At 45.3% G+C, this 16,421-nt stretch overlaps 1 protein-coding gene across 8 annotated transcripts in view; it reads right to left on the reverse strand.

Moving 5' to 3' along the window:
* ppargc1a (peroxisome proliferator-activated receptor gamma, coactivator 1 alpha) overlaps positions 1 to 16,421 on the reverse strand; it is a 308,162-nt gene that overhangs the window by 27,904 nt on the left and 263,837 nt on the right. For 5 of the 8 annotated variants that reach the window (XM_084924326.1, XM_084924328.1, XM_084924327.1 and 2 more), the window contains exon 2: positions 7,832 to 8,011. In XM_084924326.1, the coding sequence (XP_084780452.1) occupies positions 7,832 to 8,011 (180 nt within the window). Of the gene's footprint in view, positions 1 to 7,831; positions 8,012 to 10,687; positions 10,939 to 16,421 lie in introns of those variants that run through there. The other 3 variants (XM_084924333.1, XM_084924332.1, XM_084924329.1) reach the window with 1 other exon arrangement.

The following is a 16,421-nucleotide window of genomic DNA, read 5'->3' on the forward strand; positions in this document are numbered from 1 at the left end:
TCGGAAATTTATGGTAATTGAAAAAGGCCCAATCTTTTGGGAGGGGAAAAATGCAGTCAATTTGATTCCGCAGCGCAAAAAAAGGTCACCCTATTCAATTTGCACTCAATGCCATATGTGGCACGACAGGGAAACACCTGAAAGCAAACGATCTTATCGTGGCCTCGCAGGCTTCGCCACTTAACCGCCGCATAAAGCTATTTGCTGATTACTAAATAAACGCATTATCTTTCACTTTGATTTTTGCTTGTGCGTGCAAGCCGGCGCCTCGTCGCTTTTGGATTCAGGTAGAAAGCTGCCACTGCGGCGTGTGCGCCTCTTATCCGTGTCGTGACTTTGCGAGCGTGTTATCTGAGTGTTTCTTTCTTCTTCTTCTTTTTTTTTTTTTTTGGCCTCGCACACTTTCCACTGCCGTGTGTGTGCGGGCTGCACGTCTGGTCGAGCATGTAGGGCTGCACGAGCTCTCGCACGTTGGGTGAGTGGTAACAATGTGGGGATGCGCCCATCTTTACAAGCAAAGAAATGAAGAAAACATCAAAGGAACGGTGCACGTAAGTCGATACAATCCCAACCCATCGATGTGAGGCAGGGATACGATGAGAAAGGATGAGGGGTTGGGAATGTGTGGGGGCATGAAAGCTCTCACGGTCTTTCTTTGTAGCTGCCAGCGCCGAATTCTGAGCTGAATTTCATCTTAATCTGGGATCTATTCTCTGTGGAATACTGATCATGTTGCCTTTTTGAATGGATAGGCTTGCCCGTGACAGTTTACATTTAGCCGAGCAGACCCGACACACCTGCACCCAGTAGTAGAGTGCGTAACGTCTGCCAAACACAGAATGATCAATGGTCGTTGACCACTTGATGACAAGCGTCCAACACTCGAAATCCCTTCCCTATCTGCCCATCGAGTTATTATACAACAAAGCCCACAGCAATATGAAAAGAGGTTTGGCAAGCCAGTGTATAGCCTGAAAATGGGTTTCTGGAAAGAGCTGATCAACAAGCAGACAATTTTAGAGCCGTTGACTTCCTGATGTCAACAGCACTATCATGGCAGACACATCCAGCAGATATATCCCAAATACACCACTTCACAAATTCACAAAACACATATTTTACAGTTAAATGGAGTCTGCTTTCAATGTGTTTGTGCCATGTAATAATAATGCTTACACGTACATCGTAATTTTGAATTGAACACCTGCAACCCATGACCCCCATTCTTTTGGAGACACCCAGCCCGTTTCTACATCCATCTCTGACACAGCTAACCCCCCCGCGACTGACGTCTCCTTCTTAAGTCTCAGTCTAATCCAAATGACATTTTAATACGCTCAATTTTTGCTTTTCAAAAAGTCAAACAAAAAGCGGCGTTTTTCCCTCCGCGCTGACAAAATGTCTGCAAAAGCATCAGCTCCTACTGCAGCTACTGACTGGGCAGCAAGTGAGTCATCCAAGCATCGAGTCACTCATGCATCTGCAGAGCCTCCGAGAGCCTCTTGAACTATTTGAGGCCTGTGCAGACTTAAATGCTTCAGGAATAAGCTGGAGCTATGAGCATGCAGTGCACATAATAAAGCTCCTTTCAAATGGGGAGGGTTTTTTTTTTCCTCTTTTTTTTTCTTTGCCTCCAGCTTTTACAAACCGACTCTCAAACAAGGGAAAACCTTCACATGTACAGTGCAAGACTGCAATAAGACACGGACAAATGCATTTACCTAAACTGTATACCAACAACAACAAAATAGACGTTTATCAAAGAGCACTTTCTCTCATAAACACGGAAACTTGCTTTTATTTCATTACTAACCTGTCGTGCAAGTTCGTGTGGAAGTCGTGTTACAACCAGCAGAGCCTGACAGAATATGGCAGACTAACGGGGTAGAAGACTTCTACAACTGCTGGGTTTACCAGCATAGAAATATAAGCAGGCCTTTGCTGAAGACAGGTAGCAGCGTTTTGTCCAAAACTGACAGCGTTTCACCCCAAATCGTGGCACGCACTGATTGAAGACTTGTCTCCATGCTGTTCCCCTCTTTCTCAGCATTTCTATATATATTTCCCCCCATTCCACTCTGTTATTTTATATTGCTTTCTCATTACTGGCTAGTGCTTTCTCTCTTACCCTTGCTCATCTCTCCCTATCAGTCTGATCAGCTCATTTTATCTCTTTGCCCAGGAGGAGCCTGCACTTCCCGCCTTTGTTGCATTAGAGAAAGAGTATAAAAGCATTCCAGGAATCCCTGTTTATATATCTTCCTTCCACTCTAAAGTGTACACTGTTAAATAATACAAGGAAAGTTGGCCTTATCGCGCGGCATCGGCGCGACATGTTGCTGTGTGAGTGAGAGTATAAGTCGGTGGGTGGGGATTATTGGCTTAGTGTTTTGGCCAGGTTAAAGTGAAACAGCCCTGAAAGGCTCTTAGTGAAGATTACCCCACGTACTAAAAATAGTCATTTTCACCCAGTACACACACACGCACACAGACACAGAGACAGGAAGCAAGTGTCTAACGTGATGTGTCTGGCCAGAAAAAACCCCCCACTATCTGATCTTAGCATTGAGCGTCTCAATTCCACAAAGACACAAACACACACATGCACACACTGAAGGCTCCGCTCTGATGAGAGAGATGGGTATCCACTTGGGGCATGGGATCAGCTGGGGCAGGAACACCAAACCATGCCTCAATCAGCAGCAGTGGCCCAGTGGGAATATGTGTTGAGTGTGTGTGAGAGAGAGAGATGAGGGAAGGGGGGACTAGACAGGGAAGCCAAGCAGCCACCACCAGACCCAAAGATGTTCCCTTGCTCTTTTTCCAAACATTCCCTGTGGGGACTTTATTTTGGCCATATTCACCATTCTGCTTACTATCCTTTTATTTTTTTTCCCCTCCTCCTTTGCTCCCATCTCCCTTCCAGCCTTTCCTTCCAGAAGCGACTGTTGGGGGGCCAGAATATATTTGTTTAGCCACTGCTGCTCCAACTTGCCATGAGCCAGGGACAAATGCCTTGCCCTGGGAGTGAAAAGACAGAGAGCGGGAGAGAGGCGGAAAAGGGAGCCTACAGTGTTATGGGGCAGCGGGTTGAGAGCTCTTGTTGTGGAGTAGATCTGACAGATGCTCCGAGATGACACAGGCTTGGACAACCCATGTCGGCATCTCTCTCTACTATACATCTGAGCCTATTTGTCTGCGCTCCCTCTCATTTATGTGTCTTGAAACGGAGCGGCACAGCAGAGCTGCGGGCCTGAAAGCCGCGGCTTGCCTTCAGCTCGACAGTGATGGAGGATTTCTTCCAGCAGACAGTGCAAACAATGTCTCGGCACAGTAAAACTGAAGGGAACTCGAGATGAGGAAAGTATGGTGTATTCTAATAAGACTCACTTGAGAAAATCATATTATACAGAGGAATATGATAATTCATACACCCTTTGCTGGAGCAGTGAACTGATGCGGGTGGTGTACTCTCAAATGTCAGCATAAATTTGCAAAATAAACGCAACCGGCATTCAGCAGGGAGTAGGAACAGGGACAATAAGGGTCTCTGCTGTGTGTGTGTGTGTGTGTGTGTGTGTGTGTGTGTGTGTGTGTGTGTGTGTGTGTGTGTGTGTGTGTGTGTGTGTGTGTGTGTGTGTGGGCGTGACAATTCCTCTCAGAGGGTCTATGGCTTTTTGTGCTTGTTCCTGTTTCAGCTCACAGGAGCTATAACGCCAACAAGTGTGTGAGCTAATCTGTGCTTACACAAGTAGGCAGGGCTGCTTGAGGAAAACATTTCATCACAGCATGTTTTATCAAAGCCTTCTAAAGATGACCCAATCAATCTAATCTGCCTTTACTTAAGAATAAGCGCCTGAGCATCTGTCCAATAAGGCAAAAACAAAACAAGACAAAGCACCATAATGCCTTTTGAAGGCGAGTGCCATCGCATACACACACACATTCTGAACACACAGCATCCTGTTGGAGTAATATAAAGAGTTTTCATACGTGACACGGCCCACATGCATGCTCTCACGGCACGTCTCTGTATGATATCTGAATAATGCTTTAAGCCTCGGCTTCTTATTTTACTACATACTAAGCCCATAACATTTTACTTCCAATCCAGGGGCTTTGGTTCGGGCTGGCACAAGCCCAAGGCCCTCCTGCTCTATACGTTTTCACCATCCATCTGTCCCCATGCCTCTGCATCTGTCCTGTCATTTGCTGCTCTTTCCTCTTTGTTTCACTCTTTATCTCACCCTTGTCCTGTCTTTCCACCTGTCCATCTATCATAAGCGCATCTCACACGTATCGAGGTATAGGCAGCCCTGACAAGCCAAAAGTTGCATTCAGAGCCAGTTTTCTTTCATAATAACACAGGCTGACTCGCAGCAGAGAACAGCTGTAAATGCCTTCCCATGCATACATGTGATGTGACCGTCCCACGTCCCTGAGGGACCGCCGCTAGGACGTCCACAGTGGAATTTGAATTAAGCCCAGACCAGTGTGACACATTTCCATCACTCAAACGGTTGACATGAAATCTGAGTAGAGACCTGTGGTTCCAAAGACACTGGGTCACACTTCTATGCTGTTATCTTTGGCAGTACATTGGGAACTTATTGGAGTAACTACCCCTCAACAACTGCAGCCCAAAATAGACCGTGGACTTTCACAGTCGGCCCGTTTTGAAGAGGTGTCAAACAAGCCGGGCCAGGAGCAATAGCTTTTATATGTGTGTGTGTGTGTGTGTGTGTGTGTTACAGAGGGGAGGTGGGGGTGTATCATTCTCTACATTGGTGTCAGGGACAGTTGGGACAGTGGCAGGGAAAGGAGCAAAAGGCCAGCCAGGGGACAGCTTGTGATCTAATACCAAGCACTGTTCCCAGAACAGAACGCATATACACACAGAAACAGACACAGACAAAGTATTTTTACACACACATGCTGCTTAAAAAGTGTGCAAACACTTCCCATCGACCCCTTAATAAGAAAATAAAGACCTTCAAAGGGATGCACTCTTTTTATGTAACCAACCCAGTAAAAGCCACATGTCAGTTTTAACTCTTTACCCCTTGAAAGCCAACTATGAGGAACCATTGAAGGTCTGTTCTGAACTGAGCGGTTTCTGTCATGTTTCAGGCCTGCTTATAGAACAAAATGACTGCGTGTGCATCAGAGGGTGGTCTCTGGCTATGCAGCTACCCTTTGAAAAACCTGGAAACTATTCTAATGGTCGTCAAACCAAGTCTTGATTGATATACACGAATGAGTCAAAGCATGTCATTAATGGTACAGGGGAGGTCTTCAAATGTGGTGTTATGGTGGAAAGAGTTAGCATGGCACTAGCCTGAAATGCACAGAGTCACATTAAAAGACAGGCATGCACATAGGAGACCTGTTAGTGGTGATGACAACAGCAATGGCGACTGTTCAAATGCCACTTTTTGTTCTTGTTGTTTTTTTGTTTCTTTGCACACCCTAGCTTGGGCTTCTTTAGATTCTCCAGATAAAGCTGTGTAAAAGGGACCCACTGTATTTGTAAAAGAAGGACCGCCATCACTTTAACCTCTTGCTGTACTCGAACCTACTTTAAGCTGGCGACGTTACCCACTGCCTGCGTGAAAATGGCCCAATGATTTCCATGATGCAATACTTCCTGTCCCAACTGTCAAGTCAGACCCTGTTTACTCATTTGCTACTGTACTGCGTCGCATTAAAATGCAACCGGAATAAACGCTCCGGTGCAAAAGAAACAGCGGCATGTTTTTCTTTCTGTCAAAGCTGCAACCCCGTTTCAGCAGCTGAGTCACTTAACAACTGAATGCAGGTTCAAACTTCCAGGGAGTAAACTTTAAAAAGAGGGGCCTCAGCTTGACAGCTGCACCCAGCTGTTACACGTTTTTGGAGACAGCCTTGATAATCTGCTACCTGCACATATAGCCTGACTCAGTGAGTGAGGTTTATTTATTTGGAAGGAGAGGAACATGCATTAAAAATAAAAATACATTTAAAAAATATGTATGTACATATATATATATATATATATATATATGTACATATATATATACACACACACGCACACACACACACACAATTACAGGCTTGAAATCTAGCCAGTTATTAGCAATTTCTCTAATCTTTAACTTTTCACTGGATGGTTCTCTGTTCTGTGTTGAAGCCAATCAAGGGGGTGGGGGGTGGGGTGCAGGAAGTACAGCTGCAGCCCCCAGCCTTCTGATCCTTGCCGAGCAGCAAACTTTCCTCTGTCAGATTAAGTAGGATTAACTGGGTCCTGCAGTATGATGAACTGAGTGCTTCATATGGTGACTAGAAACTTTCCAAAGATGGAAAAATCCCTGGTCAGGGAAATGTATTACTTGCTTTGAAACCCCAGTTTTCACTGCTTAATTAGAAGCCCTTCCATATTCTTGGCATAAAACAATAGCTGCTGGCTTGATGAGCGCATGAAAACATCACCCGCTTACTGCGACGTACGGCGTTCACGCGCTGTCGGACACGTGCCGTGGGTGTGCGGGAGCATGTGCACTTGTAGGCACGCAAATACAAGCTCAGGCTCACAGTGGAAGTCAGTCACAGCTTCTCGCTCGGAGCTAGTTCCCTCATCGGGGTCCTCAGTGGGTGCTAAGTTCCATTGTGTTTTAAAAACGACACACACACGCACACATATACACTCTCATTGGTATTTTTATCCATCCCCTGAGCCACTCGGTGGCTGCAAGCCATATCACTCTCAGACGACAGAGGAGCCACAGTCACACCAGCTAGTACTTAAGACCCCACCACCCCCCTTTGTGTGTGTGTGTGTGTGTGTGTGTGTGTGTGTGTGCGTGTGTGTGTGTGTGTGTGTGTGTGTGTGTGTGTGTGTGTGTGTGTGTGTGTGTGTGCGTGTGTGTTGGGGTGGTCCACGGTGGTAGAATGTCTGGTGATATAAAGGTGGTGGTGGTAGTAGTGCTGGAAAGAATTTAGTCTGTTATCAACTGTTGCCTGCAAGACCACTGAGGACACGCACAGCCGCACAAAACACACAACAGAGACCCGGGGAGTGTGACTACAGGACTGCGCTACAGGTACACACATGCACTGCCTTCTCAGATGGGGTTTTTCCTCCTGAGGCGAGGCTAAAGCATCCAATCTCAGTCTTTCTTGTCTATCTCTGGCACTGATAAAGGCTTATAATGAACTGGGGACTGGAACTCAGTCCCAAGACCAATGGCTTTATGGCCTCGGCCAGATCATCACCCGCTGACGTCTGTCGCCGGGTGAGAAAAGAAAGAGAGTCCAATAGAAAGAATAGGACAGAAGTGCACAGAGAGAGAAGGAGAGGGGGAGAGAAGTGAAGCGGGGCAAAGATTAAAGTTTTACACTCCAACCTTTGAGAAGCATTTTGCAACACAGCGGCCCCGACTATAAATTTACTACGGACGCGTTCTTTCAGATGTGTGCCGCATTACCAACTCTGAACTGAAATAAATGCTCCAGGTTTTGATAAGGCTGTCTCCCGTCACGGCCAGGGTCCAAAAAAGGGGACAAAAGTCCTTTCGGGCTTATCGTTCCTCACACCGACTCCTCCTGCAAAAAGCGTATTTGTAAACCGGCAACAGTTGTGCATTGTGTTTGGCTTGCATTCAAGAATGCGATAGCCTGGCCGTGTTTTTATCCCAGCTCAGTGCTGACCCCTCGGAGAGCAAATAATGAAATGACCATGGATGCAAAATGTCCCACGGCATTTTGCTAGCCGTGTTATGAATAATTCACGTACAATGAAAAAGACATTAATAAAGGCCGTTAATAGTTGGATTTGTGATATTTATGTACTTACCTCAAAAAGATTGGACGCTTCGTTCCCATACTGAGCAGAAATGATCTCTGATTGGTCACTGTACCATTTGAGGCCGCCCAGGAAACTGTCTGCGTCTAAGTCACTGACATCCAGCTCTGAGAGGTCAAGTTCAGGTAAGTCTGGGCAGAGGGGCTGGTCTTCACCAACCAAGGCAGCACACTGGAGAAAAGATTAAAAAGAAAAACATCATGGATGGTTAGACAGAAATGACAGATCTTTCATGTGCAAATCAGAAAATGAATTATCTGAGCCATCCCGCAAAAGAATAGAGGGACTGGTAATCTGGGCATGACAAGGGGAACTCATACATTTGTATTATGAGCCCGAGCTTCTCGTCTTAGTGGCAATTCACGTTCTAATTCCCTCATTTGATCATTCTGGGTGCCTCTGCTGATCTGCCACTTTCATGTGACACACTAAGTAGCTGGAATTCATGACTTCTCTCACTGTCGCTCCATCGATAAGTAACGGAACAGCTTTTTTGACGGGCTTGTTTTTGCACAACAATGTGCAAGCCCCACAACCTGTTTCCACTCAGCTTCTCTTCAGCCTCCCAGTGTGCTGCTTACACTGCCACTGGTAACGGCCTCCCCGCTACTAAATGCTGCCTGTTGACATTTTGTTATTCACCAGCCACTTTTATGTAATCTATCCAGTGTGTCCTGTATGCAGAAGATGTTACAGCTTCCGCCACACACAAATCATCAGATGTGGGGGTGTGTGAGTTTGTTTCCCCCCTGAACCAGCAGCTGAACAAGCAAAAGTCTGCTTCTTCTGGGGCAAACTATGAACCAGAGAGTCAGTGGTCATTAAAAAGGAAAAATAAAAATTAAAAAAATAAAATCCCCCAGAGCGGGGGATGTTTGCATGTTTACACTTTTGACTATGCAAATGCTGAACCCAGCCTGTGAAACCAGCTTCATACTGTAGTCTACACACAGTCCTTGACAACGCGTCTGTTTATGTATTAACGCCGGCCTTAAGAACGACATAAGAAGCCCGGATGTGTTTGGCCCGGAGCCTGAGGAGGGGTGAGAGTCGGGTTCGGCTCAGGGCAAAGCTGAGAGACGGATGCTGTGCCAAGAAGGAAAAACCGCCCAGACACCGGTGTCACAGTTTATCTGTCCTCGGAAACGCACCAACACGAATACACGATGACTTAAGACCGTGATGAGACAAATCCGTTATGTTGCGACTGCGAAGAGGAGGACAGATTCACTGCGTCTTAGGTTTCCCCCCACCCCCAGCTGATCCAGTCAGACAAGACACGGAATGAAGAAATGGCAATAAAGCCGTTAGGATATTCAGAGGATGGACGTCCCTGTGCTCAATTATCTTATGGATTTCTTAGCGAACTAATGAAATAGCGCCGCCAGACAGACAGTCAGGGTGCACCACAGCGCTCCGGTGATTTACGCACGCACCGCGCATAAAAGCACCTGCTAGAGAGATTATTAAAGTAAGGAGCGCGGCGCTGATTGACAGTTAAATAGCAGGGCTTTAATACGTGCATACATTTTTTAACAGCATCGATCGGCTGAAGGAGGAAGCGCACATTGGTAGGGTTGAGAGTGGAAACTAAAATCGCAGTCTAAAAAAAAAGAAAAGAAAAGAAAAAAACGATGCTCTCCTGGAGCGTACCTGGAAGTAAGTGCAAAGGAAGGTGTCCGAATAACGAACAATCCCGAAAACGGTCTGCAAAACACACACACACACGTCCATATACAGATACACAAACACACGTACACACAGAGCCGCATTTTAATTAGATAAGAGCTGATTTCTTTCTCATAATCTGATCACGCAGACCACAAAATCGCAGCCGTGCAGCCGGATTGCAGTCATGTAGTTACTGTGAAAAACCCTCTCTGAGGCATCACTGAGATAATGAACGCAGACAAGTACCTCTGTATAACAAGCTGGGTGGACTCGGAAGATTAAGGGGTAAAAAAAGGGGGGACGAATAAGTATCCTTTTGATGTGCGTTATTGTCTGCATGCGCTTTAACCAGGTAAAGTAAGCTGCATAAAAAAAGACAGGAGCGATAGTGAGCTAATGACTTGGGTGAAGCGTTTAAAATCAGCAGAATGTTGTAAATAAATTCGCAAGAACACGGAATGATCTACTCTAGCTGGACGCGATGTTGCCGTCCAGCCAGGGCAGCATTCCTCCGGCAGGAATGTTGGCACACAGACGTGGTACCGGTACCGTTAATATTAACATGCTCCTGCGCAATGCCAGATACCCGGTGCGTCAGTGTGGACAACCTTTGCACTTGCCTATGAAAAAAAATCACCTGGCTATCTGGACACAGCACATCAAAGGGATTATTTTCGTCTTTGGATTTCATGCGTCAGCGAAATACCTGACTTTGAGACATTTCAGTCATTTCGGCACGAAAACCTTCTCGGCACCGGAGCGCGTACAGTCCGCGGTTGGAAAGATATCCGCCAGCTTGCAAGCACTTGCTCCGACTAAACAGGGATCCTACGTGGAGAGCAATGGTCCCGAGCCCGTGCACGCGTTACAACAACTACATCTTTAACTGGGCTGAAAAGGGAGATTCCGCACATTCCCTCCACTTGTCATATATTCCCGTGTCGTATATCCCTCGCATCCTCAACCGTGTCCAGACGCGCACTAAGCCACGAACAGCACCGGCAACAGAGGAGGAGGAAGAGGAGGAGAGAGAGAGGGGGGGGGGGGAGAGAGTGAGAGAGTGCAGACTTATGTGGAGATCATCGTGCCAGTGTTGTCCATCGTTCCAGAGGGGAGAAAAAAAAGTCCAGAGGGCTAGATAGATGAAAGAAGCCGGATTTTATTTGATGCGCTCACCTCTAATTCTCTCCACACCGAGTCCTGGTTACACCTGTCCCACGCCATCCAGCCACTGAATGACGCTCCGAAAAATTAAACAAAAAAGAAAAAAAAAAAAAAAAGAAAAAAAAGGGGGGGGAAGAAACCAAGTAAAAAAAAAAAGGAAATCCACACACGCTTCCCACTCGCTCTCACAGAGGCAACTGCTGCCCCTCGCCGAGAATGAACCGAGGGCACCTGTCTTACAACTGCTTTCCATCACATGACAAAGCTATTAAAAGTAGGCAGGGGAGTGACTCCGCGTCCACACACTACTCGCCAGTGACGCGCGCTGAGCAGGCGGGGTCTGGCTGCGCACATAGTAAAATCCTTTCCGTGCACTGCAAAAAATGCCAAACTCAAAACCCATCTATCCATATGCCGGGGGGGGGGGCATTATGAAAATAGATTAAGAAGGGTGGTTCGTGGGATTTGCACAGACTAAAAAGAGCAGTCCTTAATTCAATTTACTTGCTTTACTGGAAGATTAACTAGAAAGAAATCAGTAAGATTCTGAATGTGAACTTGTGTCTCAGCCTCGTGATCTCAGTTTGTTTGCAAATGTGCAAGGCATATTGATATTACAATTCTTCTGCAGCAACTTAATAGTAACTGTATCACTGATTCCAGGAAAACTTGGAGACCATGTAATGGAGAAAGCACAAGTCAAATGATGTCTCACCAGCACTGTAAAGCACAATTTAATGAGTTTAAGCACCAGTGCAATCTGTCATATTAAGTTTCAGCTTTGTAATTATAGTTTTTTTTTCTCCACAATAAGCAAAGAACATATTGCATTTTCTGCTGCATGAAACGATTGTTCATTTAAAGTACTTTCTCAGCCTGATCTGTTCCCGTTTTACAACCCCTCCCCATGCCCCTGGCTCTCTTTTTTCCCCCTGCAGACATGCTGCTGTGATATGCGCAGAATGTGGTTTGGCACCGTCTTACTGAAATAAGCCAGTCTCTGCCTAAAAGATATGTCATCTAGTCGGCAGCACATGCTGATCCGAATCCTGCAGAGACTGTTCAGCGTTAATGGTGCCCTCGCAGATGTGCATGCTCATGCACACCTACATCAAGATAACAAAGCTGCAGGATTTCGGGTTGGAGGATGCAGTGTCCATGATTTTCAGAAAGAACCTCTAATCCTGAACCATCATAACGCAGGATGATTTCCTGATGCCCTCAGAGTACATTTTTAAATGAGGCTGTTGCGCGTGTTGTCCTTTCAACCTTGTTTATGTGTTTCTTTTCTTTTCTTTCTTCACTGACAGTGATTCTCAGAGGTTTTTCTCGACTTCATGCAGCAACGCAGCCATAAAAAAAAATTGGCTTTCGGTCTTGCCGGCTAAATCCAATAATGGAATTATAATTAGGGGATAATAATAATGATATTAGAATGTTTAAATGTTTGAATTACTGAAAATGTTCTGAAATTGCTGCACTCTTTGGTTGTGCAGAGTGATAAACTGTTCCCGTCTTTACTTCGTAGAATAGACTAGACTTTATTGTCATTACCAAACATTTATCATGCAGTGCAGTCATGTATGGTTTGCAGTTCTACATGTGTTCAAAAGATTAAGCTAAAGGTATAAAAATAAACATAAATAGTAAGAAAGAAAATGCAACAATACTGTGCAGAGGTTCAGCAGCATGTGGTGTGAAAATGCACAGTGGCTGATATTCACAGATCAACACTGCAGTGTTTACTTAAAGACTCACGGCCATGCTCTTTGTACACTTAATCATATTACTGACCAATTACCCTAATTAGCTGTGAGATCTTCAACCGGGTCAGGCAGCTGTGAAAGTGGTGATGTCATCAAATCCAAACAGAGTATTCAATTCAACAATCACAAGCATTACTTTGCATTATTTTTTGTAAATATGGGGGTTAAATCATTTGAAATCCTTCCTTTTACATTCAAAAATAGGTTTGTTCTTTCATGACTGTAAAAAAAAAAAATGGAAAAAAAAAAGAAAAAACGGCTTTGTTTTTTTGGCACATAATATATAATACAAAGAAGGTAATTCTGCCTTTTGGAAAGTAATTCTTTGTCCATTCGGAGGCAATAAAGAAAAGGACAGGTGGCAGTATTAACCATGTATACAGTGTAAACAAGAGGTGTATAGGCAACAGTGCCTTGGTAAAATAAAAACAAAAGCTTTGTGGACATTTCAAACAGAGTGGTTTTTCTGTTGGAGCACTGACAGGAATTCAGCAGGAGTAATTCACTGTGTGCTAAATGTTATTGTCTCCCTTTCATCATCCATTACAGCTCAGTTCTGCACTGAAGCCGTCAGGAGTTAAGCGTCAGTCGGGAATTTTCTCAGCGTTTTAATGAAATATGCTATTACAAACCCACACTATTGCATTAGACTGTAAACAAATAGCGCTTGTTAAGATGTAAGCATTTTCTTGTTTGGATATTATTCTCGGGAAATAACTTCAATTCTGACAATACATTTCTGCAATAAGAAACTCGCTCGACGAGATATTTCATCCCCTATCCGATTGTGTGTGCATGTGTGTGTGTGTGTGCGTGCGCGTTGTAAGTCTGTTAAGCCAACCTGCATGCAAGGAGCAGCTGCCTCCCAATATTAGCGATCCACATACAATAAATCTCGTTAAACACAAAATTGCACACAAAGCTGGAAATGCAAATTGTAAACTGCACCGATTATGTTCAAGGAAAACCAGTGTATGCTCAGGGTGCGTGTGTGTGTGCGTGCATCCCATATGAGTGTGTGTATGCTACGCTTATAGGCATGTGAGGGCATGTGTACCACTAAATCTATACATCTGCCTCTCCACGTGTGCCCAGAGATGCCAACCAGGAGCCAAGGCGAAACCTGATCGGAGCAGGTGGCGTGTGCAGTGACCTCACAGAGCCCAGATGGACCAGCGCTACACAGTTAGTAATATAGGGGCAACATGGGAGTGACATGGAGAGTAAAGGTAGGCGGCTTTGTGAGTGCGGCACGGATAAAACGCTCAACGACCTGGACTTAAGTCCTTCTGTGATCAAAGAAAAAAACAAAACGTGCAGATGAAGTGGCTTGACACTGTTTGTGTGTGTCTAACAAATGTCTGTTAGTGCAATGACAGGAGATACCGGTTGGATAGACACCTTAAGGTTCATGGTTTACAAAAAAAACCCACCAAAAAACAAACCTTGGTAAGAGACCGAAGCCGGTAAATGATATTTCTCCCTCTCCTGAAGCAGCATGTGAGTCACAGTCAAATGGCTTATCTGATTGTACTCTTCATGCCAATTAAGACTACAGAAGCTAAATATAGATGTACTATGATTTTCTTTCTTGAATGGCCTTTGATTCATTTTTTGTTGTTGTTGTTTTTTCTGCGAACACTTTCTTGCTGTAGGCTGGCTGTTTATGTATGCAGTGGTGGAGATGTTTGTAGATATAGGAGTCGTTTCAAAAGAGGTGGGGGGGGAAAACGGGGCTCTACAGCCCTACTGAAGTACAGGTAATCTTTGAAATGCCACAGCTTTTGTTTCAGTTGCAGAGAGCTGATAATGAATGGCTAAGTACGGGGGGAGACTGACGCAGGCTTGTGCAGAATGAGAAATAGGTGATGTTTAGTAGCCCACGTCAGAGGAGAAAGTCGGGCCAAAGCACTGCGAGCTACGGGACCAACATCACGACGTGTTCAATCATTCTGCTCCCGCGAATGGCCCGGGGGTCTTCGCTTTCTCACCACCCTTGCGTTTAGCTGCTCTTATAGATATCACCTCGGAAGAGGCCCAAATCTACAAGATGGAGTGTGAAAAGTTGCCAGCACCTATTTGATGCATAGCATGTCTAAAAAAACCGCTGCTAACGGCTTGAATATTGCAAACTGCTGAGCGTTAACCTACTTCAAGATGGACCATAAAGAAAGAAAGAAAAGCGACCGCTGATCCAGTCTCTAAAAAATCAAGCAATGTGATCCGTTAAATGAGAAACATACGTGCTTTCACAAGGAGGCAAACTACAGGGTTTTTTGTTTTTTTTTAACAAAGGATTAGAGGAATTCAGTGAAACGTCAGTTGACAAGAGAAGTCATCAAAGCCAAAATGGGTCTAATCCACAGATAATTATCTTTGTTTGAATATTCAACATGGCCTGACTCGTGGAACAGAGCCTCCTATTTGCATTTCTGGTCTTAGATTGAATCTGATATTAACATTTCTATTTAAGAGGAGAATTTACATGGACGGGTTCCGCAGGTGAAATTAAGATCACGAGTCGACTCCGAACGCATCCTGTTTAAATCCGCGTCAGCTGTGACTTAAACTTTAAGTGGCCGTGTCTTGTTTTGCTTTATCTCTAAATTGTGTCACTGGCCCTTTGAGAGTGTGCTGCTGCACACCATGGGTGTGTGGGTATGTGGGTGTGTGTCTGGTGTGTGTGTGTGTGTGTGTGTGTGTGTGTGTGTGGGGGGGGGGGGGGGGGGGCGTGATTCATATCACTTTGTTGCATGTCATTGCTCCCAACTGAATCCATCCTAGCATCTGGCCATTTTAATACATGGTGGCTGGATTCATATGAATTAATTGAGGGCAGAGGTAAAGCAGAGTGCTGCATCTATTCATGTGCCACTCAGGCCTATAATAAGACAGCTTATGCTTGGCATGGCGCGCTGTCGGTGGATGTGCTTTCGGATCTTCGGTGCACGGGGTCGTTTTTCCACTGGATGAGTCATATTGTTTTCTCCTTATTAGGGGACAGAGGAGGAAGTGGTCACATTTCGCAACAGTCAAATGCTCTACAATAACATAGGATGTAATGCCATACAGAACTGGCTACAGGAAATGTAATGGATACACAGTGCATGCATGGGCTTCTGATAGGGTGTCGAATTAATACACTGGGTTGCGTTCAAAGTAGGCTTTGCTAAATCAGAAAAAAAAGACAAAATACAAATGGGTTAGAGTTTTAAATGTATGGCAACTTTTTAAAAACAGTTTTCATCTTTTACCTCTCAGCACTGCAGTGCATGTCCACACATCTGCTCAGGCTCCATAGGCTGCCAACTCATGCATTATAAGTGAGATAAACAGTGTGACGCTACAAATTATGCCGACGCTCGCCCCCTTTGACATACAGTAAGCTAGTGCGTTCTCCCCCTGTGAAGATTCGCCTCTCTTTGTAGTGCCCTTCAGAGGACCCGTTGCCTCGCCGCCCTGCGTGCAAGCATGTAATCCTTTCCATCAATGAACTCCACTGTGTCATTTAGCCACTCTCAGGATGGCGGCTACTTTCCCCACGGAGCATCCAGCCCATATTATTAAGGCAAATGGCATCAAGAGGCTAGGGCCAGTTAGACATGGCTGAGACTTGGAATTGAAAATAGCATCAGTCCCACGCAGGGACTGGTAAACACAAAAAAGGAGCCTGGGGCGCAGCGCAGGACCACCCCCCCTTTTCCTTACTCCAGCTCTGTTTTTTTTGGGGGGGGGGGGGAAGAGAGGAGGAGGTGGAGAATAAGCAGCAGCGGCCGTTCCTCCACCACCACCACCATCACCAGCCCCCCTCCCACCACTATGCTCAAATAATATCACGGTCACATGGCAAAGTGAGTTGTAGACTCCCTCCAAAGCCGCGTGTTGTGGTGCTGTTGTTGGGCTTGTGAGTCATGCAAGATGCATGTAGAAAGTGGCAGCAGAGAGAGAGAGAGAGAGAGAGAGGGTAACTGCAAGTACGG

Source organism: Perissodus microlepis, chromosome 3 (genome assembly GCF_051167445.1).
Source record: "Perissodus microlepis isolate ML-2025 ecotype Zambia chromosome 3, ASM5116744v1, whole genome shotgun sequence".
NCBI lineage: Eukaryota > Metazoa > Chordata > Actinopteri > Cichliformes > Cichlidae > Perissodus > Perissodus microlepis.